Here is a 27,486-nt window from a genome sequence, read left to right on the forward strand (position 1 = left end):
CACAAGGCCAATGCAGCCATGGATTGGTTGGAAATTTGAGTCTCAGCTTTTGAAGGGCACTTAGTTTAATCGCCCCAGCTTGGTGTGTGTTACGAGTATCTCATAAATAAAATTCATGCTTGAGATCGCTTAACTGAGTTTGTCCAGCGTTCTACCTTTTCCATTTCTTTTCCAACTAGTTTTGCCCAAGCTTGTTTTTTTTTTTTTTCTCCCTCCTCTTCCTCTGCCTATAAAGCACACTGGCTTTGTTTGGTAAGCAGAAGAATCGTTTAGGAAATTCCACTGTTAGGCAAGATTTTATTTCATAAATTAACTTTCTCAGGGAAAAAATAGTTTCCTCTTCCGTTACTAATCTACAAAAGTAGAATATCACATGCAATCAAGAGTTTTCCAAGTGACGTGAGTAAGGGAGTTTTTCTTTCACCTACTGGGAAGGATAGCTGGCAGATCATCTTTAGAATGTGAGCTGCACTGACTGACCTGCAGAGGGAGTTGACAAGTGTAACAGGGGAAAAAAAACTGATCACCCAAGAGTCTGCTTTTTAAGGAGAAGAAAATCATGCTTAGAGTGCAGTTTCTTCACAAAGAAAAAACCAAGGGCTTTTCCTTTTCCATGGATTAATATTTTCAAAAACATTGTCGATATCCTGTTCTCACCCATTGGCACATACAGGCTACACCACCTGCTCAGTGCTGACTTAATTGTATTTGAGGAGAGGTGGGAATGTATTCCAAGCTCCAACAGGCCAGGACTGTGTCAGTCTTGTTCACCATTGTACTACACACCTCTTGGCACTTAGAAGGTGCTCAACCAATAATAACTGAGCAAATTCAAGGCGACAACAAGTAGAGCTCTACCTTGGGGACAAATAATGTAAAAGTGGATTTGATGCTTGTTCTTCAGTAAATGGTTTGACAAAAAATATCCCTATGAGATGGGATTAATGTGTGAATTATATATTATACATTTTTATAATTTGACTAAACTTATTCATTCAAATATTTATTGAGTGCCTATTACTGCCAGGCATATCTCTAAGTGCTTGAGATATAATACTCTACTGTCCTACACTATGCTAGATTGGCAGGTAATAATACAATAATTTGTTGGTAGAAGATAAAGAAGATTAGGGACTTCCCTGGTGGTCCAGTGGTTAAGACTTAGCGCTTCCAATGCAGCGGGCATGGGTTCGATCCCTGGTTGGGGAACTAAGATCTCACAAGCCATGTGGCATGGCCAAAAAAAGAAGATCAAGAAGATTAGGGGATACAGAATTGAGAATTGAGGGTGGGAGATGCCACTTTAAGTGGGATTGTCAGCGAAGGTGTCTCTGAGGAGGTGACATTTGAGGAGAGACCTGAGTGAAGTGTAGGAGTTCTATAGACATTTGTAAGAGTGTTTTGATCAGAGGGACAGCAAGAACACCAGCCTTGAGTTGAGAAAGTTCTTAAAAATATTTGAGGAATAGCAAGAAGGCAGTGTGACTGAGCATGGTTAAACAAGGGGGAGAATACCAGAAATTCTCCCCCATCTGCTTAAGATGAGGTTGCAGAGACAACTAAAGACCAGATTAGCATGGCTTTGCAGGCCACTGTAAGGATTTGGAATTTTAATCTGAGTGCCTTGGGAAGCGTCAGAGAGCTGAGGGCAAGAAAGCGACATGGTGGAATTGACTCTGTAAAGTGGTCATTCTAACTGCTGAGTCAAGAGAGAGGTGAGGAGCATGGAATATGGAAGCAAGGAGACCAGTTAAGAGGTTCTTGCAGTGGCCTAGACCAAAGATAATGGTGGCCTGGCTGATCCAAGCCATGGAGTTGGTGAGAGATGAATTGTAGGCTGGGGATGCAGAAGAGTAACTATTCTTTTTGGTCCAAGTAACCGAGAAAATGGCGGTGCCATTTCTAGAGGTGAGGAAAGACTGAGGGGAAGAGCAGGTTTGGAAAGGGGTGGAGCGGGGAGAAGTCAAGGGTTCACTTTTGGACATTAAATTTGAGATGCCTTTTAGACAGCCACATGGAGATGCCAAGCAGGCAGCTGTCTATGCAAGTGTGGTGTTCAAAGAAGTTGGAGCTGGGCATGTGAACTTGGGAATAGACGGCATAAAGTGCAGAAAGGAAATGTCTCTTGTAACTCTGGTTTTGTGCTCCCCCGGCTCCACAGGGCGTGACCTCAGGCCCCACAGGGCAGATGGACGGCCATCAGGTTAAGAATCACCTTGGAACTGGGGCACCATCAGAAGTCCCAGCTTGGGGACCAAAGCACCACATGTACTTCCTGTCCTGGTGGCTGGAGGAAGCAGGGTAAGTCCCCTTGCACCCTCTGCCTCAGGCTTTCCACCTTTAAAATGGCAATAATTTCATCCGCTGCTTGGTTCTCCTCAAAAGAGAGGGATAAGATACCACACATACGACAGTGAAAAGAGTTGCCGACACCTGGAAGAGCTCCGTGACTGGAACCCACGGGTAGGGAGATGTGTTTGTACTGAGATGATCAAGTCCTTGAGAGTAGGCTCTGTCTTCTGAATGTCATCCTCCATGGAACTTGGTACAAGGACCAGTCAGCTACTGCTGCTGACTCTGTCTGTACTTGAAGAATTAATACTTCAGTCACTAAGTGGAAGCTGACGTGATGTGCCAGATAACTGCAAACGCATCTTAAGACAAGGCCTCTGGTCTTGCCCCTCTCGAGTATCAGCTCTCCACTGCCTCTAGAGAGATCTTGCTAGAAAGTCATGTCACTTCCTTTCTTAAACCCTTCGAATGACACCGCATGGCCTTGGGGGTAAGGTCTGAGCTCCTTATCATGGCCTGTAAAACTCTACATGATCTGGCCCTTGCCTACCACTCTTGCCTTATCTATTGCTGCTTTTAAAATGTATACCACTCTCCAGATGTTAATCATTTCCCTAACTGGCTTTTGGGGAAACATTCTTTTGTGTTGTGTCTCCTTAGAATGACCCTCCCTGCCTCATGCACTTAGAGAACTTCTGCTGATCCATCAAAACCCCAGTTCAAGATTTTCCTCCTCTGTGAAGAATTTCTAGACCCCATCTCAGTAAAAAAAAAACCAAAAAACAACAAAAAAACCCAAAAAAAACCCCACTCTCCTTTGTCTACACCAGCACTATACTTAATTTCACCATTACACACTGTCACACCACATGGCAGTCATTTAGAAAAAGTCCACCTCCTCTACTAGACTGTGGACTCCTTTGGGAGACCAGCCTAAGAGGTCATCATCTCCCTGTTCTCTGCACCTAATCCAGGGCTAGGCAAGCAGCAAAAACTTAATACATTTTGGCTAAATGAAGTGGATTAAAGGGTTAGAATACAAGAGCCCAGAACAAAGCCTGTCTCTCTAGGAATAAAGCTGGAAGCTCAGAGAACATTAGAAAAACTCATGATGAAAAATAAATAACCCAATCAAAAAATAGGCAGAAGATCTAAATAGACATTTCTCCAAAGAAGACATACACATGGCCAACAGGAACATGAAAACATGTTCAACCTCACTAATCATTAGAGAAATGCAAATCAAAACTACAATGAGGTATCACCTCACATCAGTCAGAATGGCCATCATCAAAAAGTCTACAAATAATAAATGCTGGAGAGGGTGTGGAGAAAAGGGAACCCTCCTATATATACTGTTGGTGGAAATGAAAATTGGTAAAGCCACTATGGAGAAGAGTGTGGAGGTTTCTTAAACTAAACAGAGTTGCCATATGATCCTACAATCCCACTCCTGGGCATATATCTGGAGAGAACTATAATTCAAAAAGATACATGCACCCCAATATTCATTGCAGCACTGTTTACAATAGCCAAGACACAGAAGCAACCTAAGTATCCATTGACACAGGAATGGATAAAGAAGAGGTGGTACATATATACAATGGAATATTACTCAGCCATAAAAAAATGAAAAAAAGTCATTTGCAGCAACGTGGATGGATCTAGAGATTATCATACTAAGTAAGTCAGACGGAGAAAGACAAATATCATGATATCGCTTATATGTGAAATCTAAAAAAAAAAGATACAAATAAACCTATTTACAAAACAGAAATAGATCCACGAACATAGAAAAGAAACTTATGGTTACCAAAGGGGAAGGTGGGAGAGGGATAAATTAGGAGTTTGGGATTGACATATACACACTACTATATATAAAATATATAACCAACAGGGACCTACTGTATAGCACAGGGAACTACACTCAATATTTTGTAATAACCTATACAGAGAAAGAATCTGAAAAAGAATAAATTATACATATATATGTAAAACTGAATCACTTTGTTGTATACCTGAAACACAACACTGTAAATCAACTATAGTTCAATGAAAAACAACAACAACAACAAGAAGAAAAACTCATGGTGACCCAGCCAAAGTCAACAGGATGCATGCTGGGGCTTGGTAACATCGCGTCTGTCAGGAGAGTGAATTAGTTTGAACTAATGTCAGGCGATCATGAGCTCTATTTGCCTGACTAATGATAATTTGTATGCCTCTCCTATAGGGGGACTTCCTTAGGTTCATATTTGAGTTCCCTTGGGCTTTCGAAGGGGGCCGGACTCAGCCATGGAGACAGGGCTCAGCCTTAGCCAATCCTACAGTGGTTTCTTGTCCACAGGATCCCTGGCCAGCTTCTGGGCCAGGATCCCATGGCCCAGCTTCTTACGGGAGTTGGTACAACCAGATGCCTTGGAAGTGTCCAGAACACATCTAAGTGAGCCCTGAGTCTATGACTATCATACTAGGTACAGGGATGACACAACCCCGCTGACCTTGAGTGATCTTAACCTGGTGGGGTTGCAACACCTCGCCCAATGTGTTTCCCTGCAGTCAAGACTGGATGACTGGCAATACCAACGGAATGGCCATGACCCCGAGACACACCATTTGCTGGAGTAATATTCCTCCCTGGCCCTCCACCCTCAGCTCCTCGAAAGGGAGGCACTGTACGTCACACGGGGTAGTAACAGGGTAGGTGGGTCAGGGTGACGAGTGTTCCTAATCATGCTGGCAACTGCTGACTGGGATCTTGTAATGACCCGTGACCCACCTGAATCAGATGAGCTGCACTTTCCGGGCTGCCGTACCGAAGGTCGTGTCCATTGATGGCTAACACACGATCGTTCTCCTCCAGCTGACCGTGTCGGTCTGCCACGCCACCATCCAGAACGCTGGAAATAAACACCCCAGGCTCGTCCACCTTGCGCACCAGTTTTATTCCAAGCTGCTCCTCCGGGCTGCTTTTGTTGAGGATCACGTGGAAACTGTCATCCCGGGGCCCGTAGGTGTCCAGGGGCTGCCCATCAGTCCTGCTCCGGAACTTCTGCTCCCGCAGCACCGTCAGCCACAGCACCTGGCAGGGCTGCCGCAGGAGGTGCAGGGCATAGTTGTGCCGTACGTTGCCGATGTCCATCCCGTTGACCTAGGACAAGGGGACCTCAGAATCTGCAGCGACCGAGCCGTCCACGCCACCGGCCACAAACCTGCCCCAAAGGCCCAGCCCACAGACTCCCTGGGGCCCTTCCTGAAGGACCACTCTGCTCTATCACCTTCTTCTCCGTCCAGATACCCCCATCTTCCAACAGAACCTGTAACCCGGTTTCCCTGAGTATTAGCCGCACACCTTTCAACTCTCTCAGCAGACACCATCTTTCTTCAGTCTTGTCCTTACACAGGCCCTTGAATGTATTTATATAGTCCTAACCCTCCTTTCTGTTGCTTGCTAAACTTATTTTTCAGCTGAAGGGGGGAGGAAAAGGAAGACAAGTGGGAAAAGGCAAAAGAAGAAAAGAAAATTTCTGATTAATGATTACATTAAACTGCTGTTTAAATCAAACTGAGTTGGCATTTTCTTTCCAAACATCTCCAGATGAATTTTTCTCCCTGGATCACCTGTACTGGAACTTCCAGGCCCCACTACTCTGTGTGTGTGTGTGTGTGTGTGTGTGTGTGTGTGTGTGTGTGTGTGTGAGAGAGAGGGAGAGAGGGAGAGAGGGAGAGAGGGAGAGAGGGAGAGAGGGAGAGAGGGAGAGAGGGAGGGAGGGAGGGAGGGAGGGAGGGAGGGAATGTGTGTACATGAAAATATTTGAGTGTTGGCAAGTGTGTGTGTGTGTGTCTGTGTGTGTGTGTGTCTGTGTGTGTGTGTGTGTGTCAAGTCTCCAGGTGTTCACCTACAAGGTCTTTTGCCCATGTTCTCAGCAAAGGAGAGAAAAAAAATCTCTACAGTTTCAAACAAACGGATGTGAATGGAAGCTTCTCGGCTCTTTTATTGAAAGGCTGGATCACGTTATTAGGCTGCTTAAATGTCCTCCAGCTTGGCCCACTCATTTGTGCCTCGCTAATGATCTTCAGGGCTGATGCTGCATGGGGCTTTCTGGTTTTAATTACTCTAGGCAGGCCCAGCCTGAAGGCTTCAGATCTCAGTGCTGGTCACTGCCTGGGAAGAAAATAATTTCACAGCAGCACTACACTCTGTGCTTAAGGAAGGAGGCCTCACAGAAGAGAAACAACCTTCTTGAATTTCTATGGTTTGGTAAGATTTCCTGTACTTGCAGCCAACAGTTAGAAGAATCTTGGAATGAGATTTCATGGGCCTGCCTGCAGCGTGCCATCGCTAGTCCTCTGTTCCATCTCCAGGGATGGACGGAGGCTCCCTCGTGCTCAGACAAGGCTCATCACCTCTGTCCAAGCACAGGTGAGCTCAAAGACCTGGCTCTTCTCTGACACCTTATCCCGGGTCTGGTTTTCTCCATCACACCGAGGCCAAAAGAAAGTCAGGGTCGCCTGCTAAATACTCCTGGCACCTCTTTTGCTTGCAAGTGCCAGTTGAAGGTCACAAGAATCAAAAAGGTTTTCCTTAGGCAACCGTTCCAGGCAGCATAGTTTCCGCAGAACTGGGAGGAAGCCATGCAGAGTGTCGCTGATTGCACGGCTGACCGTCCCTTGAGGTTGACGGGCCCTGCCTCGTACTCCACCTCGGAGGCCAGTGAGAACATCAGTGTTTCTACAATAACTGCTTTAAGTTCTTTCTCCTCTTATTCCAAACAATAAGAATTTCTTTGCCAGAGAACCAGCGCATGATGTATCAGGAGCTGGCCCCTCAGCAACCCAGAAGGGATGGGATGAAACTGTCATCTGAGTATCAGACAGGAAATATATGACCAAGGCAGGGATTTTTTCTTATCACTTTTGGCACATGTTGGACTTCTGTCTGATAAACAACTCTTCCTTTATCCTTTCTCTTCTTCTGAAAATTCCTCCCTAGCATCCTTCCCCTCAGTCAAGCCTCAGAGGACAGTAATGCCCCACGTGTTCTCTTCCACCACCTGTCTCCCCTGGAATGTCTGTGGGTTGGCAGAATAGCTTAGGGATGTGTGTGTGTGTGTGTGTGTGTGTGTGTGTGCGCGCGCGCGTGTGCGTGCGTGTGTGTGAAGGGCCATTAAGCTCTAGGAAATTTACTTTAGAGGGGTGTGTGAATGTAAGTGATTAAGTAAAATATAAAATGTTCCATTTATCTGCTCTAAAAACAATTTAAGAAGATATAGGCTTCGGTTTTATATTGTTTTATGTTAGTGCTACTTAAAGTGGGAGGAAAGGGTGAGAGAGGAAGAGAGCTGAGGGAGGAGGAAAAGGAAGAGAGAAGAACGCAGAGGTAGAGAAAAGGGAGGGGGAAGATAGCAGAAGGCAGAGGAAGGAGGGGAACACAGAGACAAAATGATGCAGAGGGTCTTCCCTGGTGGCGCAGTGGTTGAGAGTCCGCCTGCCGATGCAGGGGACGCGGGTTCGTGCCCTGGTCCGGGAGGATCCCACGTGGCGTGGAGCGGCTGGGCCCGTGAGCCACGGCCGCTGAGCCTGCGCGTCTGGAGCCTGTGCTCCGCAGCGGGAGAGGCCACAACAGTGAGAGGCCCGCGTACCGCAAAAAAAAAAAAAAAAAAAAGATACATGATACAGAGACAGTATTTATAGAGAGAGAAAGAGATCAAAACAACGAGAATGGGAATTCCCTGGTGGTCCGGTGGTTAGGACTCCATACTGCCCCTGCAGGGGGCACCTGGTCGGGGAACTAAGATCCCGCATGCTGTGTGGCAGGGCCAAAAAAAAAAAAAAAAAAATACAAGAAAGACAGAAGGGTTAGGGACCTATCTCAGATTACAAATCTTGTATGAAGAACCATATCAACATAAGAACTATGGAAAGTGACGGCTCCACATTTACGTTAGTGCTTTACGCATGCGTCCGTCCGCCTGTCCGTCCGCCCGTCCGCCCGTCCGTCCATCCATCCACCCACCCACCCATTTGCTCTGAAGTGACTTTTGCTAAGACCCTCTTCATGGCTCCACAGCCGTGGTCTCTACCTTTAGGATGATGTCTCCTGGCAGTAGCCGGCCGTCTCTGGCAATCACCCCATCACGATAAATGTGCTGGATAATGATGTGGACCAGCGGGGTTTCATTGCCTCCCACAAGCCTAATGGAGAGGTTTTCATTGGGATCCGCTCGGTTGATCTTGACTCTGGTAATTTCACCATATGGAATCAGGTGATACAACCTTGGAAAGACTAAAATGGACAATGTTTATTTAAGACACCCCCCCAACGGACATTTCCAACCACTCCTTTTCTTGCCAAACTTTGGTTCCAGCCAAACTAAACTATTCATTGTTCCTTGTACATGTTTTCCATCTTCCTGCCTCTGTGCCAGCATAAGTTTCTCTGCCTGGAATGTTTTCCATTCTAGGCCTAAACCCAACTTTTCCTTCAAGGCCTGCATGAAATGATCCCTTCCAATTAAACTCTACCCTGATCCCTTTCCCCCTGCTCTCTCTAAACTTCCCATTTCCCATAAAGCTTTATTTCTCATGGCACCGAGCCTTCTATTATTATTATTACTATTATTATTCATGCCCATTTCTTATACCCACCACTGGACTCTAAGATCCTTGAGGACATAATTTCTGGCTGTTTTGTAGTTCTGTGCACAGATCTCTGTACACAGGAGACTTCAGCCTATGTTTACCGAATGAAGAGGAATGAACGAACAGTCATTATGCAAAGGGCTGCAGTTTGATCACTTACTAATCAAGGGGCAAAACAGAACAAGCCTGTTTTGCTCTTTTTGATCATTTTGAAGATCTCCTCCTGGGAGGACCTGCTTTTCAGGCTTAGTGAATCAGTCCTCTCTACCCTGTTGTCAGTAAAGGGAAGTCAAATGGCCTAATTCACGATCAAGGAAAGAGGCCCAGGCCCAGCTGGTGGCATCCAGAGGTTCGTCCCCGATCCGCTTGTATGGCTGGATTCAGAGCCAAAAGGAGGTTCAGAGACCCAGGCTGATGTTTCCAAACTTCACCTTTTCACTGAGGACTCTTTCGCCTTGAAATCTGTCACGGGTCCCCCGCCCTGCTGGGCCCACACACAGAATTGCTTCTCAGGCTGTGTAGTTTGACAGTGACAGTCAGACCTTTGTTTCACAAGGGAGGATGCGTGAGCTCGGAGAGGAGAAGTGGCACGACTGGCTGGAGGTGGCAGTTAGGTGGTGGTCCTCAGAGCCAGGTCAGAACCCGGGGCTCCTGATGACAGCTCCTGTCACCTTCCTCAGAGTCCCCTGAAGCCAGGGGTCCACAGCCGGCAACGGGTCCACAGGGGACTTGGTCTACAGACCCACAGCCAGCAGCAACGACTGGCGCTGTCCTCCACCTCGGCTGGAATAGAAGCCTACAGGGGGGACACCAGGAAATGCCGGCCACGTAACACCTAGTTTGACGGGAGCTGCAGCTCCTCCCCAGTTGCTTGAGGCTCGAGTTAGGATGTTGAGAGCACTGATGCTTTTGTCTCCTGTAGCTGCTGACAGCTGCCTCTGCCCTATGATTCTCCCTTAATTATGTCATCGGGAAAGATCAAAACTGCAGGCCTGGTTCTACATAAAACACTCTTTCTGACTATTTTCAAAACCCATGACCTTAATGCATTTTCCCTAGTGAACTATGAGTTCATGAATGAGTACTCAACTCTCTAGGAACAATACAGCAAGAATTAAAATTATTTCTAAGTATTGCAGAACATGATACACAAAGCAATTTAGCTGCCAGAGGAAGCTGGAGACGTTGTAAATGTGGGTCTTTACCCCCCACTGGGAGTTAATTTAATGTAAGCAATTGGGCTTTGCTGTAAGGCTGTGGGCAGCAGCCTTCCTCTGTCAGCTCCTGGTGCTAACAGTGCTTGGGTGACCGAGTTCAATTAACGTTTAAACTATCTTGATTACCTTAAGTAGGCTCTATCCACAAGTATTTGTTGGAACAGGTCTGGTGACAAGGAAATGGAAGTTCTTAAAAAAAATCATTTTGAGCAAAGAAAGATTTGGAAATTATCATCAAAGCTGCTGGTTTTCTCTCTCTCCTCCCTCTCCCTTTCTACTCTTTTTCCCAACAGATTTACAAAAACCATGCACCCAAATCTAGCTGATCAAGGATGTTTGATAGTCTGAAAGGACATACCCAGTCACACTTGGAAATGTTAATTAGAGCTACAATAATGAGACCCTAGTGACCTTCCCTTTGAGAGTTACAGTAATTTTTAAACTGCCAAACTAGTGCTGGTCTGAAAAGAAAGTTTTTCAATATTGTGTCCTTACTTAAGGACTAAAGGATATAGTATCATTTACCAAGTGTTTATTATATGCTGGCCATTGAGCTAAGCAAGTTGCATGACACTTTGTTGTTTGTTTAGTCCTCACAGCAACCCTTTGAACTAGATTATTATCACCCCTGTTTTTTTGGATGATGAAATACTAAAGCTCAGAGAAGTCAAGTAACCTGGCCAGGTCACACAGCTAAGTAGTGAAGCCAGTCTCTTTACTGATACGAAAAGGATGGATAAAACCATGGGCGTTCACCATACTAACTGCGGGTTACTTACTGAAGCAATGAGATCCTAAGGCCCTTTTTAAAAGCTTTGTTGCCTCACAAATCCTGTACCAGCCTCACTGAGTCATAATACCTCACCCCACTGTGGAGTAATAGCTTCCTGGAGCACCTGAGGAAATCCATTCTCTCCTACTTGAAGCCCCTGCACACATAACACAGATGCCATCTTCATCTTCCTGAAACACAGCTTCCATCCTGCTATAACTCTATGCAAAAGCTTCCAGGTGTGTTCACTGCCCCAAGTCAAGACTCCTAAATGGCATCCAGAACCCTTCTAATCTGGCCTTAACCTCATCTCCCACTACTTTCCAACACACAGTCGAGATGGGGATGCCCATCCAGGTCATAACCACTCCTTAAACACGGATTACACCGTCCCACTGGGAAGAGGCGCGCCTCTCTTGACAGCTGTCATTTTTGTTTATTTATATCTCACTCTTTCTGGTATTTTAATTTTTGCCTTGAATGAACTTCTTGGAACCAGGAGCTGGATTTTATAATCTTTATATAAAAGTACAGAGCTTACCTATATAAACAGCTCATACAACTCAATATCAAAAAAACAAACAACCTGAGTAAAAAACGGGCAGAGATCATGAAAAGGCATTTTTTCCAAAGAGGATGTACAGATATGGCCAACAGGCACATGAAAAGATGCTCAACATCACTAATCACCTCACACCTGTCAGAATGGCCATCATCAAAAAGTCTTCCAGGGCTTCCCTGGTGGCGCAGTGGTTGAGAGTCCGCCTGCCCATGCAGGGGACACGGGTTCATGCCCCGGTCCGGGAGGATCCCACATGCCGTGGAGCGGCTGGGCCCGTGAGCCATGGCTGCTGAGCCTGCGCGTCCGGAGCCTGTGCTCCGCAATGGGAGAGGCCACAGCAGTGAGAGGCTCGCGTACCGCAAAAAAAAAAAAAACGGGTTTCCCTGGTGGCACAGTGGTTGGGAGTCCGCCTGCCGATGCAGAGGACACGGGTTCGTGCCCCGGTCCGGGAAGATCCCACATGCCGCGAGCGGCTGGGCCCGTGAGCCATGGCCGCTGGGCCTGCGCGTCCGGAGCCTGTGCTCCACAATGGGAGAGGCCACAGCAGTGAGAGGCCCATGTACCGCAGGGGGGAAAAAAAAAAAAAGTCTTCAAATAACAAATGAGGGCGAGGATGTGGAGAAAAGGGAACCCTAGTACACTGTTGGTAGGAATGTAAATTGATGCAGCCACTATAGAAAACAGTATGGAGGTTTTTCAAATAACTAAAAATAGAACTACCATATCATCCAGTAATTCCATTCCTGGGTATATATCCAAAGAAAACAAAAGCATTAATCTGAAAAGATACATGCACCTCAGTGTTCATAGCTGCATTATTTACCAAGATAGGTTGCTTCCATAGCTTGGCTAAGTGTCCATCAACAGATGAATAGATAAAGAAGATGTGGTATGTATACAACAGAATACTACTCAGCCATAAACAAGAATGAAATTCTGCTGTTTGCAACAATGTAGATGGACCTGGAGGGTATTATGTTAAGTGAAATAAGTCAGACAGAAAAAGACAAATATTGTATGTTATCACTTACATGTGGAATCTAGAAAATAAAAACAGAAACAGATTCACAGATATAGAGATCAAACTAGTGGTTACCAGTGGGGAGAGGGAAGAGGAGAGGAACAAAATGGGGTAGGGGATTAAGAGGTACAAACGACTATGTATAAAATAAATAAGCTACAAGGATATATTGCACAGCACAGGGAATATAGCCAATATTTTATAATAACTATAAATGAAGTATAATCTATAAAAATATTGAATCACTATGTGGTACATCTGAAACTAACATAATATTGTAAATCAACTGTACTTCAGTAAAAAAAAAAAGTACAGAGCCTAGGCCAATGTCTTACACATAGTAATATTTTATTTTAAAAGTTTCTGCAATAAACATGCAAATCAATCTTATTCAGGTAGGAGAAAACTTTACATGGAATGGAATTAAGGAGCCTTTAATAAGCGGGGAAGACTGGCAGAAAGGAAGTTATAATCCTTTTACTCATTGCAGAAACATTCAGCAAAAACTATTATGTGTCATATATTGTGCTTGGACTTGAGAACACAAAGACTTAGATAAAGAGCCCCTGCCCCCATTGGTACAGTTACGATGAAAGGTGACATTGCCATAACAGAGATACAGGTGCCTGAGGGAGTCAAGGAGGGCTCCCAGGAGGAGGCAAAGCCTATGCTGAGCCTGGAAAGAGGAATTAGGATGCCAGCTGAAGGGGCGTGAGAGTACAGGACGAACAACAACATGGAAGTGAGAGAGACACAGTATTTATAGGACAGCAATAAGTTCAGAGTAGTCAGAGCATGTAGCGTGTGTACAGGGTGAGAGGGGATAAGCAGGGGTCTTATACGACTGCTCCAAGTTCTCTGAGAACATGATAAGGACGGTGGTTTCGGATTTACCTCCCAACCTCGAAGGAGTGGAGGGTGCTTAATCCAGTGGGTAAACGAGTGGGCTCTGTAGCCAGAGGACCCAAGTTAAAATCCTAGGTCTGCCATTTTCCAGATGGGTGACTTTGGACTAACTACCCAATCTCTCGGAGTCTAAGTTTCTTCTGTAAAATGAGAATCACGATCACTGTCCTTAGCACTGTGACCTTTAAATGACTTAAAGCACTACCTGGCACCCAGGAAAGCTCAAAAAAAAACTGAAGCTACTATTATTACTGCTGTAAAGGTCTAATATTAGATGAAAAGAAAGGACAGGACAGTATTTTCTCAGCTCCATTTATATTGGGGAAAACACATAGGATAAGATCCATAAACTTCCTTTGCATAGATTCTAGAACCAAATTAACCTGGATTCCAAGTTTAGAAGGGTAATTTGGGGCAAGCTAAGTAACCTCCTGGTGTCTCAGTTTCCTCATCTGTAAAACACGGATAATAGTAGTAGCTACTTCAAAGAGTTGTTGAGGATTAAATGAGTTAATGCATGGAAAACACTCAGAACCACACATCACACAAAGTGGTAATAAGAATAAATACCTACATAGCATTTACTATGTGCCAGGCACTGTTCTAAATGTTCTTCACTTAACTGTGTTATTCTTGGGACTTCCCTGGTGGCGCAATGGTTAAGAATCTGCCTGCCAGGGCAGGGGACACAGGTTCAATCCCTGGTCCGGGAAGATCCCACAGGCCACGGAGCAACTAAGCCCATGAGCCACAACTACTGAGCCTGCGCTCTAGAGCCCACGAGCCACAACTACTGAGCCTGCATGCCACAACTACTGAAGCCCGCGCACCTAGAGCCTGTGTACCGCAACGAAGAGTAGCCCTTGCTCGCCACAACTAGAGAAAGCCCACACGTAGCAACGAAGACACAAAGCAGACAAAAATAAATAAATTGAGGCATAATTCAGTTAAAAAAAAAAACTATATTATTCTTTATATGCACTAAGCTAGCATCTGAAGGTAAGGGTTCCAAAACCTTTTCCCTCAATCTACGTAAGAAGAGAACAATAATTTCTGCCTTTGGTTACTTATGCAAGAAGAGGCCAATCAAGGTAAGAAATATTTATGCCCTTGGGAAGAGAGGTGTCACAGAAAGCAGGGGGTGGGGGCGGTCTGGTTGTCATCACGCCTGGAGTCGTCATTCCGGAAGCCCAGCCTTACTGGGAGGCCACTTACCGTCAGGGGCAGTGGTGTTTTCAGAATTCTCTCTGCCCTGCTCAGCTTGGTTGACAACTGTACTTCCGCACTTTGTCCTTCGAAGAACACTCAAGGCTCGGTTTATTTTTTTAAAAGATCTGCTTCTGATGGTGGATCGCTCAAAGGGCCGTGCTGAGGACAAGAGAGAAGGGAGGGAGAGTAGCTACGTATTCACAGAGGTCCTCTTTTATGGACGCGGCTGGTAAGACACGCACAACACATCGTGAACGGTGATTACTTCTAGGTGGTGGGATGATAGAATTTGCTTAGCTGTATATTCTCAGTTTTCTACAATGCAATGTGGATGGTTTATTTAAAATCTACTTGGTTTTTTTCCTGGGCTGGATGGAATATAACAGCACTTTTCTAGAGCCACCTGGATGGGAAGGTAGGGACACCGAGGGAGTGATGAATCACTAGGTCTAACTTCAAGCCCTTTCGCCAGGTCAGATTACACACATGTCTAATGATCTCAGGTCCTTGCAGTTTCATTTCACTCTGGAGAACTGGATGTTGGGTTGCTGCCCAAAACTACCAGAGCATTTTTCCCTTGAAAAAACATTTCTATAACTTTCCAGACAGGGCAATCCCAAGGCCAAGGAGCCCATTCCCGGACAACCACCCCCTTTGACTCACCCCTTGTTCGGTTGCTCCGGCCAGAGTCCAGGGGGCTGTTTGGCTGACCGTCTTCTGCTGTGGACACGTAGGCAGGGTTGTCTAGGCCAGGCTCGTCTGTCATTAAGGAGATAGTGGCAGCTGCAGAAACCTCTGGGGACAGCGCTGTTGCTGTGAGGCTGGCACAGCCGTCTGGACAGCCCTCCTGAGAGTGCCTCTTCCGGTCTTTGGTGAGGCCGTAGTGGGAGGCACCTTTGCAGCTGCAACAAAACCAGCAGGAGGTCAGAGAAGGCTTTGCGCATTGTTCAACCAGGGCTCTTCAAGTCCACGTGCTTGCCACCCTTGGAAATTGACTTACTCACCCCTGGCTCCTCTCCCTTCTCACATGGACGGAAGTCAATATACACTTGCCAACCAAATGAATGAATGACTTGAAAGAACCATTTTTAAAAGATGTCTACAGCATTCTGTTAAAGCACTCTCTACACTGGCCCCTGGAATGCAAATTACGAGAGCTGTCACGGGGTCTACAAGCCTAGGGCTTGAGGCTGGCAGTCTTCAACTATTTGGATGTAATTCCTTCTTGCTGGTGTTTACTTTGACCATGAAAGTCCTTAGTCACCCTCTCAGTCCCTTCTTTTGGGTTTAGTTCCCAAACCACTGACCATAAATACAAAGCTCCTCCCAGATTCCATATTTAACTGTCCATGGAAACAGAAATGCCCTCACTACAAAGCCACAGGAGCTGGTTCAGCTTCACATTCTCTAGAGGCAGGCTTGCTGGTTTCCAGTCTCCACCTCTGGGGTGGTCTGAGTGGCCAGGACCAGGGGCTCGGGGCTCCCATGTGCTAAAAGTTTTCATGTCTTTTAATGTTGGGAAGGTAAAACAACATTCGTGGTCTTTAAAAAACAGGTCTCTATCCATTCACCACGCATGCTAAAGAGCAAGCGTAAGGGCCAGGACACCGAGGTTTGAGCCCATCTAAGTCCATATTTTGCTATGGACGCACTTCCACTGTCACTGGGCAAGTCGTCTCAGCTCTTAGGTAGGGTTTTGATCAGCAAATGGGGAGGATTTAACTCTCATTCACTGTGGTGAGGAAGTGCTGCAGACAGCCAAACCACCTTCCCAGGGGTTATGAAGGCAAAAATCAAATGGGCGAGTCCCTTTAAGAAGTGGCCATTTGCATATAATGGATGTTAATTTATAAATGATCTTTACCAACTCAATACAGAAAACCTTATACGGCTGAGCTATTTTAAATAATGCTTTGAGAGCCTGTTTGGAGCGGTGCTCATGAATGGAATCAAACAGCAGTCTGCAGTTGATACGCACATGAATTATATGGCCTACAGAACCAGATCTATGGTTTTTGTCTGGATGGGAATCCTTGCTCTGAAATTTACCTAGCTGTGTGATCTGGGACAAGTTTGTTAACCTGTTTAAACTTTCTAATCTGCACATACATCTTGGGTTGCTGTAAGGTCTGGTTGACATTAAGACAAGAGCTTAGTTCTATATATCTTGCCAGATATATAGAGAATTCTCAACAGACTGTAGCTACTTCCATAATTCAACCATTCTAAGATGCCTGTTTTGTCACATTTTAACTTCTCTGAGATTGGGATGCGTGGGTGACTGACGGGGTCCCACAGCTTCAGGTTGCCAAGCTGCAGTCATGACACAAATGCCACTGTCCAAGGAAACATGGTCACAGGTGTCCATCTCGTCCCTTCCATTGAGTTGCCTCCACTCTTGGTACTATGCCATTGAGTTTAATTGCTCTTCAATGTCTTAGAAAAGATTACATTATGATTAAGCATTGCAATGAAAAGTTACTGTATATGTGGAAAGTCTCAAAAACGGAGCAGTGGCATGTAAATTTGATATTGGTGGTAAATATTTGTCTTTAGAAGGAGGGCATCAATTTCTGATTTTCTTGCAAAGAGACAAGCAAATGCTTTATTTGCTTTGCAAGAAAGATACCCCCAAGGAGATGAAAAGTGATGTCACACTTTGTTACTGAGATCATCCTAAAGGACAGGCCTAGTTCATGCCAAACAGTACAACTAGAGAGCAGGAGAGGTCGCCATATGTGTCTGAATGGATTTCAAAGTCTGATCTGACCAACCCATGCATTGCAGGGATATCTTTAAAGGTGTTTTGGAATGATTTAACCAGTGGCAGTTTTAAAATTTTCTTGTTAGGGGACTTCCCTGGTGGTACAACGGATGAGACTCCATGCTCCCAATGCAGGTGGCACGGGTTCGATCCCTGGTGAGGGAACTAGATCCCACATGCATGCTGCTGCAACCACGAGTTCGCATGCCACAACTAAGAAGCCCTGAAGCCACAACTAAGGAGCCTGCAAGCCACAACCAAGACCCGGAGGAACCAAACAAATAAGTTAAAAAATAAATAAAATTTTTTTTCTTGTTGGTACATAAAATATGATGCTTCTTATAATCAATGATGATGATCTGATGAAATGTATGTGTTTGTGTGTGTGTGTGTGTGTGTGTGTGTGTGATACACGGGCCTCTCACTGTTGTGGCCTCTCCCGTTGCGGAGCACAGGCTCCGGACGCGCAGGCTCAGTGGCCATGGCTCACAGGCCCAGCTGCTCCGCGGCATGTGGGATCTTCCCGGACCGGGGCACGAACCCGTGTCCCCTGCATCGGCAGGCGGACCCTCAACCACTGCGCCACCAGGGAAGCCCTGAAATGTGGTTTTAATATTAGTAGAAAAGGACTCTGATTTTACAACCTTACATCCTTATCTTATAGAACATGAAACAGGTCCCCGGTTTCTAATGCTAGTTTTTCCCTCACTGAAAGAGTACAAGCTCCCTGCTTGAATTGGTGAGGTTTTACTGTTCTGATTAGCTACTTTGGCTTTGAATTGTTCTGCTTAAAAATAGCAAAGTGGTTGATATGAGAAACTCAAAAATTGGAAGAAACATTGTGTGATGGAAAAAATGAAAGCCAGCGTGCATTTGAGCAGCTCCAAAGTCATAAACATACGAGTGGAACACTTCTCTGTAAGCCAGCAGTATCGGTTAACAACGCATGGTTAGGAAGTTCCTAGGCTATTTCGTTGGACTGGAAACAGTATTTCTTTTCTTGGGGCAGCAATGCCCTTGACCATGTGCCCTGCCAGAGCAGGAAATGAATTTTCCAATTGGACAAACGGCTGGCAAAGGCACACACCATGGCTTTCTGAGGAGACACAGCATATCCCAGTGGAAAAAAAGTAGCATCTTATTCTGCTGCCATATCTGTGAGAAGAGTTAAGGTATTTAAACATCTCTGAATCCCAAGACTATGCCATTAAGAAGCCATTTCTGTTTCAAATCCTTGGGGTTCCAAAGACAGAGTTTAGTCCAGGAAAGGAAAACCTCATAAAATGACTTAGAAGCCTCCCCTCTGGCCTCGTATCCCAGACATCCGTACAGTATCTGGGGAGGGTAGATTTAAACATTCAGACTCATAAACCTTGTATAAAAATGGTCTGCTGAAGAGGCTCATACTTGTGCAATGTTGCTTGTTTCAGCTTCCTGGCGTAGCTGGGATCTGAGGCACAGGGTGATCTATGAAGGTAGCAGCTTGTACTTACTAATTATCTCTTTTGTGTTGACTAATCCCGGGGCCTCTTGATTTACAGGCACAAGTGAGGGGAGGAGGGGAAAAGAGCTGATTAGCCTTGGCCAGTACAGGAACATATGCTGAACCCTGGGTTGTGTTCAAAGCAGGCAGGATTTATTCGCCCTTTAGTTATCCCTGAGCACTAAGTACTCTCAGGTGGTGATGGGCGACGGCCATGAACTTGAAGGATGCACACAAGAAACATGGAAAACCATTTTTCAACCACTTTGGATATGCTAACTGTTCAAAGCAACTCTGACGACCAGTTGTGTTAATAACAGAGTTGAGATCCTGAGCTCCTATATCAAAGTGAGTAGAGGCAAATCTGTCTTAATATAAGAACGCTGACACTGGGTGGGGGTGCCATGGAATTTTTGTCTTTTTTGCAAGGATAGGCGGGGGGCGGGGGGGAAGTAAGAAGAGAAAATGACCCTCCTTGCAAAAATTCCTGAGTCCATGAGTTCACTACTAATGGGGGTTGACCTGAAGCAGGATGGACCCCCGGCATACTTCACAGAGGCTCTGAGGGGCTCAGAGCTCGGCCAACCGGGTGGCACAAGCTAGTTTGCCGGGGAGGGCTCCTTTTGTTTCTTTTCTTTTCTTTTTTAAGGTTATTTTTTTTTGTAAGTCTATTGAATTTGTTACAATATTGCTTCTGTTTTATGTTTTGGTTCTTTGGCGCCAAGGCATGTGGGATCTTAGCTCCCGGACCAGGGATCGAACCCACACTCCCTCCATTGGAAGGCAAAGTCTTAACCACTGGACCACCATGGAAGTCCCGGGGAGGGCTCCTTTCTGATGACAGAAGAATAAAAGTGGTCCACGACAAACTGAGCCTCAATATACTCATTATAACAGTCTGGGTAACTACACAACCTCCCCTTTAGCCTTCTAACTTCCTTTGCATTCTTTCTTTCTCAGTTCACTTCTGAATTAGGTAAACATTGAGTCTACTCTCTTACTGAGTTCACTAATTGCCCAGTCTGCTCTTACTTGAAACCAGGGCTTGCAAATTCATATGCTAATCAGGCCAGGTGGGGGACTGCGTGGAGCGGTGCTGTTCCATTTCAAGGGTGCAGCAACCTCTACAGACCTTCACTGAGTGTTGCCTCAAGAAGACCAGCCCAAGAGCCACTAATCGAGAAATGAGTGTTATCCAGATTGGAAAGGAAAAGTGAAACTGTCACTCTTTGCAATGACATGATATTATATAGAGAAACCTTCAAAGACCCCACCAAAAAAACTATTAGAATAAATGAATTCAGTAAAGTTGCAGGATACAAAATCAATACACAAATATTTATTGTATTTCGATATACTAACAAAGAACTGTCAGAAAGATAAATTGAGAAAATAATCCCGTGTACAACTGCATGAAAAATACCTAGGGATAAATTTGACCAAGGAAGTGAAAGATCTGTACACTGAAAACTGTAAGACACTGATGAAAGAAACTGAAGATGACACAAATGGGAAAATATTGTGTGCTCATGGACTGGAAAATATTAAAATGTCCATACTACCCAAAGCAATCTGCAGATTCAATGCAAACCCTATCAAAATTCCAACGGCGTTTTTCATAGAAATACAACAAACAATCCTAACATTTGTATAGAACCACAAAAGACCCCAGATAGACAAAGCAATCTTAAGAAAGAAGAACAAAGCTGGATGCATCACGCTTCTTGATTTAAATCTATATTACAAAACTATAGTAATCAAAATAGTATGGTATTGGCAAAAAGCCAGATGTAGATAGATGGAACACAGTCCAGAAATACACCCACACATATATGGTTAATTAATTTATGACAAAGGAGTCAAGAATATACAATGGGGAAAGGACAGTCAGTAATCAAAATAGTATGGTATTGGCAAAAAGCCAGATGTAGATAGATGGAACAGAGTCCAGAAATACACCCACACATATCAAGAATATACAATGGGGAAAGGACAGTCTCTTCAGTAAATGGTGTTGGGAAAACTAGACAGCCACATGCAAAAGAATGAAACTGGACCCCTATCTGACACCATACACAAAAGTTAACTCAAACAGATTAAAGACTTAAATGTATGACCTGAAACCATAAAATTCCTAAAAGAAAAACAGATGGTAAGCTCCTTGATATTGGTCTTATAGATGATTTTTTGAATCTGACACAAAAAGCAAAAATAAATAAACTAAAAAGCTTCTGCACCACAAAGGAAACTATCAACAAAATGAAAAGGCAACTACTGAATGGGAAAAAATTATTTGCAAATCGTATCTAATAAGAAGTTAATATCCAAAATATATAAAGAACCCACACAGCTCAATAGCAAAAAAATAATACAATTAAAAAAAGGAATATCTGAATAGACATTTTTCCACAGAAGACACACAGATGGCCAACAGGTACACGAAAAGATGCTCAACATCACTCTCTAATCAGGGAAACACAAATCAAAACCACAATGAGATATCACCTCACACCTGTTAGAATGGCTATAATCAAAGAGACAAGAGGTTACAAGTGTTGGTGAGGATGTGGAGAAAAGGTGAGGATGTTCCTACTGCTGGGAGGAACATAAATTGGTGCAGCCACTACAGAAAATGATATGGAAGTTCCTCAAAAAATTCAAAATAGAACTGCCATATGATCCATCATTTCCACTTGGTATTTATCTGAAGAAATCGAAAATGCTAACTGGAAAAGATAATATGCACCCCCCTGTTCACTGCAGTATTACTTACAATAGTCAAGGCATGGAAACAACCTAAGTGTCCTCCGATGGCTAAATAATGAAAACGTGGTGTGTGTATATATATATATATATATATATACACACATACATACATACATACATACATATACCACGGAATATTATTCGGTCGTGAAAAAGAATGAAATCTTGCCACTTGCAACAACATGAATGGGCCTTAAAGGTCCTGCATCACCCGCTGCAGGAAGAGGTGATCGTTGTCAGAGAGCGGCAGGCTCTCCTTCGTGTCCTCAGACAAGGCACCTGGGAGACGGGCCATCGGGAGCCTCAAGGAACCACAGTGCTCTGGCTCAGAGAAAGTCTGTGTCAGGGTGCTGGTGACCCTGGGGGCTGAGGGTGGGCCTCGGCCATGTGTGCCTGGCTCCCAACTCCATCTCCAGGGCCTCCACCCTGGCCCTCCTGACACCGTGCCTCCAGGGCTTTGCAACACACCCTAGCCCATCTCCCTGTTCCCAGTCTTTCCCTTCCTCCCCACCATCCAATCCATCCTAACCACAAACATACCAACACAATTTCTTTTTGCTCGAAAACTTCCCATGGAAATATTTCCCAGTGCTTATCAGGTCAAGTCCCAACTCCCCAGGCTGACATCCCAGGCCATCCCTGAGCCGTAATGATCATGGCCTCACCACAGGGTCTGGCAACACAGAAGGGGGCTGGGAAGAGCTAACGTCTATTGGTCTACTGTGTACTACGCGTTATGCTTCACATACGTGGTCTTCTTCAAACCCTCCCAGTGGTCCCAGCTGTCAAGTCAGTTAAGCCACCTCCACTTTGCTGATGAGGGTGCGGAAACTTGGATCAGGCTTTCTTCCCTTCTATCTATCAGAGTGGAGCTGGGATTTGAATCCAGGCTGTGAGGTCATGCTTTCTCCTCTCCCATGGCCTGGCCTCCAGCCCAGAGCATCTCCTGCACTCCAGACTCCTGTATCAAACCGCTCATGCCACATCTTCACTGCCATGTCCAATAGGCATCTCAAACTTCACACATCCAAACACCCCAAGCCTCCCTGCTCTTCCCACCTCTTCCGTTTTACCTTACATCCTTCTTGTTCAAACCCAAAACCCCAGAGTCAGCCCCGATTCCTTTCTTTTTCTCGACACCCCAAGTATAATCAAGCAAGATCTATCCAGGATCTAACGCCTTCTCATCACGTCCACCGCCACGGCCCTAGTCCAAGCCACCATAATCAAAGCCTGGGTTATTGCAATGGCCTCCTGAGAGGTCTTCCTGCTTCTACACTCTGCCCTGCCCCGTCCCCATCTATTCTCAACACAGCAGCGGTGTGATCCTTTCAAAATGGCTCTCCATGTTACTAAAACACAAGGTCCTCACAATGGCCCACAAGGCCCTGTATTCTCTGTCCCTGTTACTTGTACCCTCACCTCCATCCCCTGCTCATCTGGCCTCCTGCTGGTCCTCACACTTGCCCAGCACGCTCCTGCTTCAGGGGCCTTGCATTCTGCTGTCTCTCCACGGCCCCCTCCACCCCTCTCCGCAACACTTGCTCCAGATTCCTGTCTGGTCAGCTCCCTCATCTCCATCAGGTCCGTGATTGAAGTCTACCTTCCCTGAGTACCCTTTTTAAAACAGCAGCTTCTTCCCTGGCATGTCTTAACCCTACTTATTTTTTCTTCTTCCTCCTCCCTGCTCATTTTTTCTCTATAATAGAGTACAAACTCCAAATGGGGTGGGAGTGGGGGGAGTCTAGTTCCATAATTAAGCCGATAGAACCAAACTTTGAAAACTTTATCCCTTTAGGATCAAGAAGGCTTCATCATATTGGTGGCTTGGGAAAGAGGAAGCTCATGGATTCCCATGTCCCTCCTGGCTGACGGTCAAGACACACCAGCCCTGCCTCAGCTGCCCAGTCAGCTCTGGGCACATCTTGCTCCACGGGGCTGGAGGGGACTGGAGAGAAGGGACAAAGTGTTACTCACCTGGTGCCTTTCAGAGGGTCCCCATACCATCTAGATTTCCTAGAGCAGGCACTCAGCAAACATTTACTGAATTGAGCTGAAGTCCCCTTTTGGGTGTTCTGTCTATTGAAATGACCAAACTGGGAATTGATTCACCCCCACAGTCCTGCTAACACATAATTGTGGTTGGTTGCGATACCCATGCCAGGCTCCCTTCTTCCCTCAGCAAGCTCATGATTTCCCTGCACTCCGACTCGAGATGAGAAAAGGGAGAGGAAAGAGGGAAAAGTGAGACTTTTTAAGAATTCTTTTTTCACATACTTCCCTGATAACTTGAATAGGATTTTATTGGGTCTGGGTTGTACAACTATTACGTATATAGGAGGAATAGTCGCCATATACCTTCTTTTGATGTATTAAGCTGCTGCAACAGGATGGGTGATTTTGAAATACTTTTTTTTCATTCAATGAGCACATAAGGAGGACCTTGTTTTTTTCATTCACTGAGCACATAAGGAGGGCCCCCTGACAAAGAGGGTACAGTGATGTGGAACAAGCTCAGGCTTTCAAGTTTAAAATATCTGGGTGTGAATCCTAGGTCTGCCACTGCCAGTCTGCGACTTTGGACAAATTCCATGATTCCTCTGAGCCTCATTTTCCAGATGTAAAATGGGCACAAGGTTTATTTACAGTGAGATTTAAAGATTCATGCCAAGTCCCTAAGGGTACCTGGAATACAGTAGCAACTCAATAAGCAGTAATCAACATAATTATTGTATATCAAGCATAATGTTAGACACTATAGATGCAAAGAAACGTACTATACAGTGTATGCATGTGAGGAGACTGACGTGAAAACAGAAAACTGCCACGCCACATTATCAGAGAGATGGAGGTATGAGCCAAGTGTTGGGAGAGCTCAGAGAAAGGGGTCACCTCACTCTGCTTGGGGTAATCAAGGAAGGCTTCCCAGAAGAGGTGACATCTGAGCTGAGTCTAGGAAAATGAGTGACATTGGTCTGACAGACTAGGTGTGAATGTCACATTTAAAGACCCGAAGGATGCAAGTGCACGGTAGATGCCAGGTTTACTGAGTTCGGTGCAGACTTTATCTCAAGGGGTAAAGTAGAAATGGAGAAAGTAGAAATGGAAAAAGTACAGAGCTGAAGTGAGACCAAAGAGGAGGACAGATGCTGGGGGTGGTGCTGGAGGCCGCCTGACTACCCGTCTATTGCCGCTTCTGGGGTTCAGCAGGGCTAAAGCCATGCCCGTGGGCACAGGAGACAAGTGGGCATCGAGAAGTCGGATGCCAACACGGGAGAGAGTAGGGGAGAGCAGGAGGGACGAAGGGAACAACAGAAAGCTCTAAGTCACCTCCTCACGGAGGCTCCGTGACTGTCGCTTAAAGGATCGTCTCTCCCACCAGCGCCCACTTTAACTTCCCAGCACTTAACATCTTTGGAAATGACTCTGTGTGTTTACTTACTTCTCTTTTTTGAAACACAGGCCCAGCGGCCATAGCTCATGGGCCCAGTCGCTCCGCGGCAAGTGGGATCTTCCCGGACCGGGGCACGAACCCGTGTCCCCCACATCAGCAGGCGGACTCTCAACCACTGCACCACCAGGGAAGCCCTACTTACTTCTCTTTTAAATCACTGTCTCCCCCCAACAGTAAAAGTCCAACGTGTTTTGCTCACCACTAAATCCTTGACACTGCACACAGCGCTCACAGACACGGGGTCAGCCATGTGTCAGAGCAGCCTGAGAGATTCTGGGAACAGCTGTGTTTCTTTCTTGCTCCCTTTATTAGATGCTTTCTGTTTATGCCTTTAATTGTGCTCGCCTAGATACGTTTTATTCCCTTTGATAGATTTTATTGAGGTATAATTGACCTGTAACATTATATTAGTTTGAGGTGTACACCATAATGATTCGATATTTTTATATATTGTAAAATAGTCGCCACAGTAAGTCTAGTTAACGTTCACAGTTAAATTTTTTTCCCTTGTGAGGAAAACTTTTAAGATCTAGTCTCTTAGCAACTTTCAAATTATTGTGCAGATTATTAACTGTAGTCCCCATGCTGTATAATACATCCGCATGACTTACTCTATAACTGGAAGTTCATACCTTTGGGCCCCCTTCACCCCTGCCTCTGGTAACCAATCTATTCTCTGCATCTGTGATTTTTTTTTTTTAAGATTCCACATATAAGAGAGATCATACAGTACTTGTCTTTCTCTGACTTATTTTACTTAGCATAATGCCCTACGCTATGTTTTTTCTAGCTCCTTTTATTAGATGATTTCTGTTTATACTTTTAATCATGCCGACCCAGATATGTTTTCATTGTTGCAGGCTGTCTTGATTCTTTTTTTGGAGGAAGACAGGCTATGTTTTTTAAATACGTGCTAATATTTCATGACTTTTTAAATGCAAAACACTAGAAATCTTTATTATGTTTAAGATAAAAATAAACGCATCCGTCATCTTCTTCCAAAACAGATGCATTTGAGCTCTCCAAGCCCACACTCCAGCAGGACCCACCCTTGCTAATTAAGTCCTGATCACTTTACTTGGAAAAGACTCAACACTAACACAACTTCTAATAATACGACCGCCCTGGTTTTCAGGCAGCCAGGTCCTAAGTACCAGAACGCTTTGGGGAATTTTCTGAGTTCAGATTGGATAACCGTATTCTATATTTCACTCACTATACCTGCAGCTTCTGAACTAATCTCTCTTTAGTTTAAGGATATTAAGTAAAGTAATTCTTCCTTGTTTGGATTTTTCTCCTCTAGGTTAAAATTCATGTACCCTGGGATCGAACGATACATGGCCACTCATGAAGCTACCAGAAGCCATACATTAAAAAAAAAGTCATTAGCACTTTTGTGTACTCATGGGTGAAGCAAACATCGGTTAGTAAGTAAAAGGGTCATCAGCTGGGCAAGCCCACCATCCGGGAGTCAGCTTAGTCCCTGAGTATGAACTTGAGTGAAAGGCCCTCACCCTGCAGAACTGAGGGACTTCTTACATCACCACCAACCGTGCTCTCCTTCCTCTCATTAGCCCCATTCTCCTGCCTCCAAACCACGGGGAAAACATCCCCAGAAATTCCAACCGCCCCTGCCTCACTTGTTAATGAATCCCAGAAAGGGAAATTTAAAACAAACTGGAAAGCGACGTGGAAGCGCAGATCAAACTTTGGGCAGCTGGAACCCCAGTCCCTTGGGCCTGGTGGGGTGGAGTGAGGGGCACGGTGCTCTTACGGTGGAATTAGCTCCACAAACAAACGGTCCAATGACAACTAAGCCAGCACACGTGACCCAGTTTACCAAACATGTCGATGTGTTCCTGTGGGATTGATGACCCGGTGCTGTACAGGCATGAGAAACAGCTGGCCTGTCTCTGCACAGTGTCTATTTTATTTTGGGGGAGGCAGGGAAAAGCAGATACCCTTTCACCTAATGTTAACAGCTCTCCTTTATTTTTTTCTGTCAGTTTGCAGAGGTAGGTCAGACAACCCGTGGCTTCATCTTTTTATCCTTCAAATCTCAACTCACATATTAGTAACAACTTATAATTACAGCCAGCACTTACTGTACACTTACTATGGGCCAGGCACTATTCTATGTGCTTTATGCATATTAATTCATTCGGTCCTCACATCATCCCAATGAGGAAGATCCCTATCGCCACTTTGCTAATAAGCAATTAAGGCACAGAGAGGTTAAGTAACTTTCCCAAGGTCACACAGCTGGTAAGTGGAGGGGCTGGGATTTGAAGCCAAAGCAGACAGGCTTTTGGTTGAGGCGTGTACCTCGGTCGGAACCGTACTCTGATGGCTGATGATCTGGAGGCGACTGCAACGTAGCAGGCAGGGAAAAGGCAAG

General features: G+C 45.2%; 1 protein-coding gene across 7 annotated transcripts in view; it reads right to left on the minus strand.

The window, feature by feature from the left end:
• Positions 1–27,486, minus strand: part of LNX1 (ligand of numb-protein X 1) — a 200,907-nt gene that overhangs the window by 32,354 nt on the left and 141,067 nt on the right. For all 7 annotated transcript variants that reach the window (XM_067735957.1, XM_067735956.1, XM_067735953.1 and 4 more), the window contains 4 exons: positions 15,285–15,523; positions 14,628–14,780; positions 8,376–8,578; positions 5,072–5,443 (listed from right to left, as the gene is read on the minus strand). In XM_067735957.1, coding sequence (XP_067592058.1) covers positions 5,072–5,443; positions 8,376–8,578; positions 14,628–14,780; positions 15,285–15,523 — 967 coding nt within the window. The remainder of the gene's footprint in view (positions 1–5,071; positions 5,444–8,375; positions 8,579–14,627; positions 14,781–15,284; positions 15,524–27,486) is intronic.

Source organism: Pseudorca crassidens, chromosome 4 (assembly GCF_039906515.1).
Source record: "Pseudorca crassidens isolate mPseCra1 chromosome 4, mPseCra1.hap1, whole genome shotgun sequence".
Classification (NCBI taxonomy): domain Eukaryota; kingdom Metazoa; phylum Chordata; class Mammalia; order Artiodactyla; family Delphinidae; genus Pseudorca; species Pseudorca crassidens.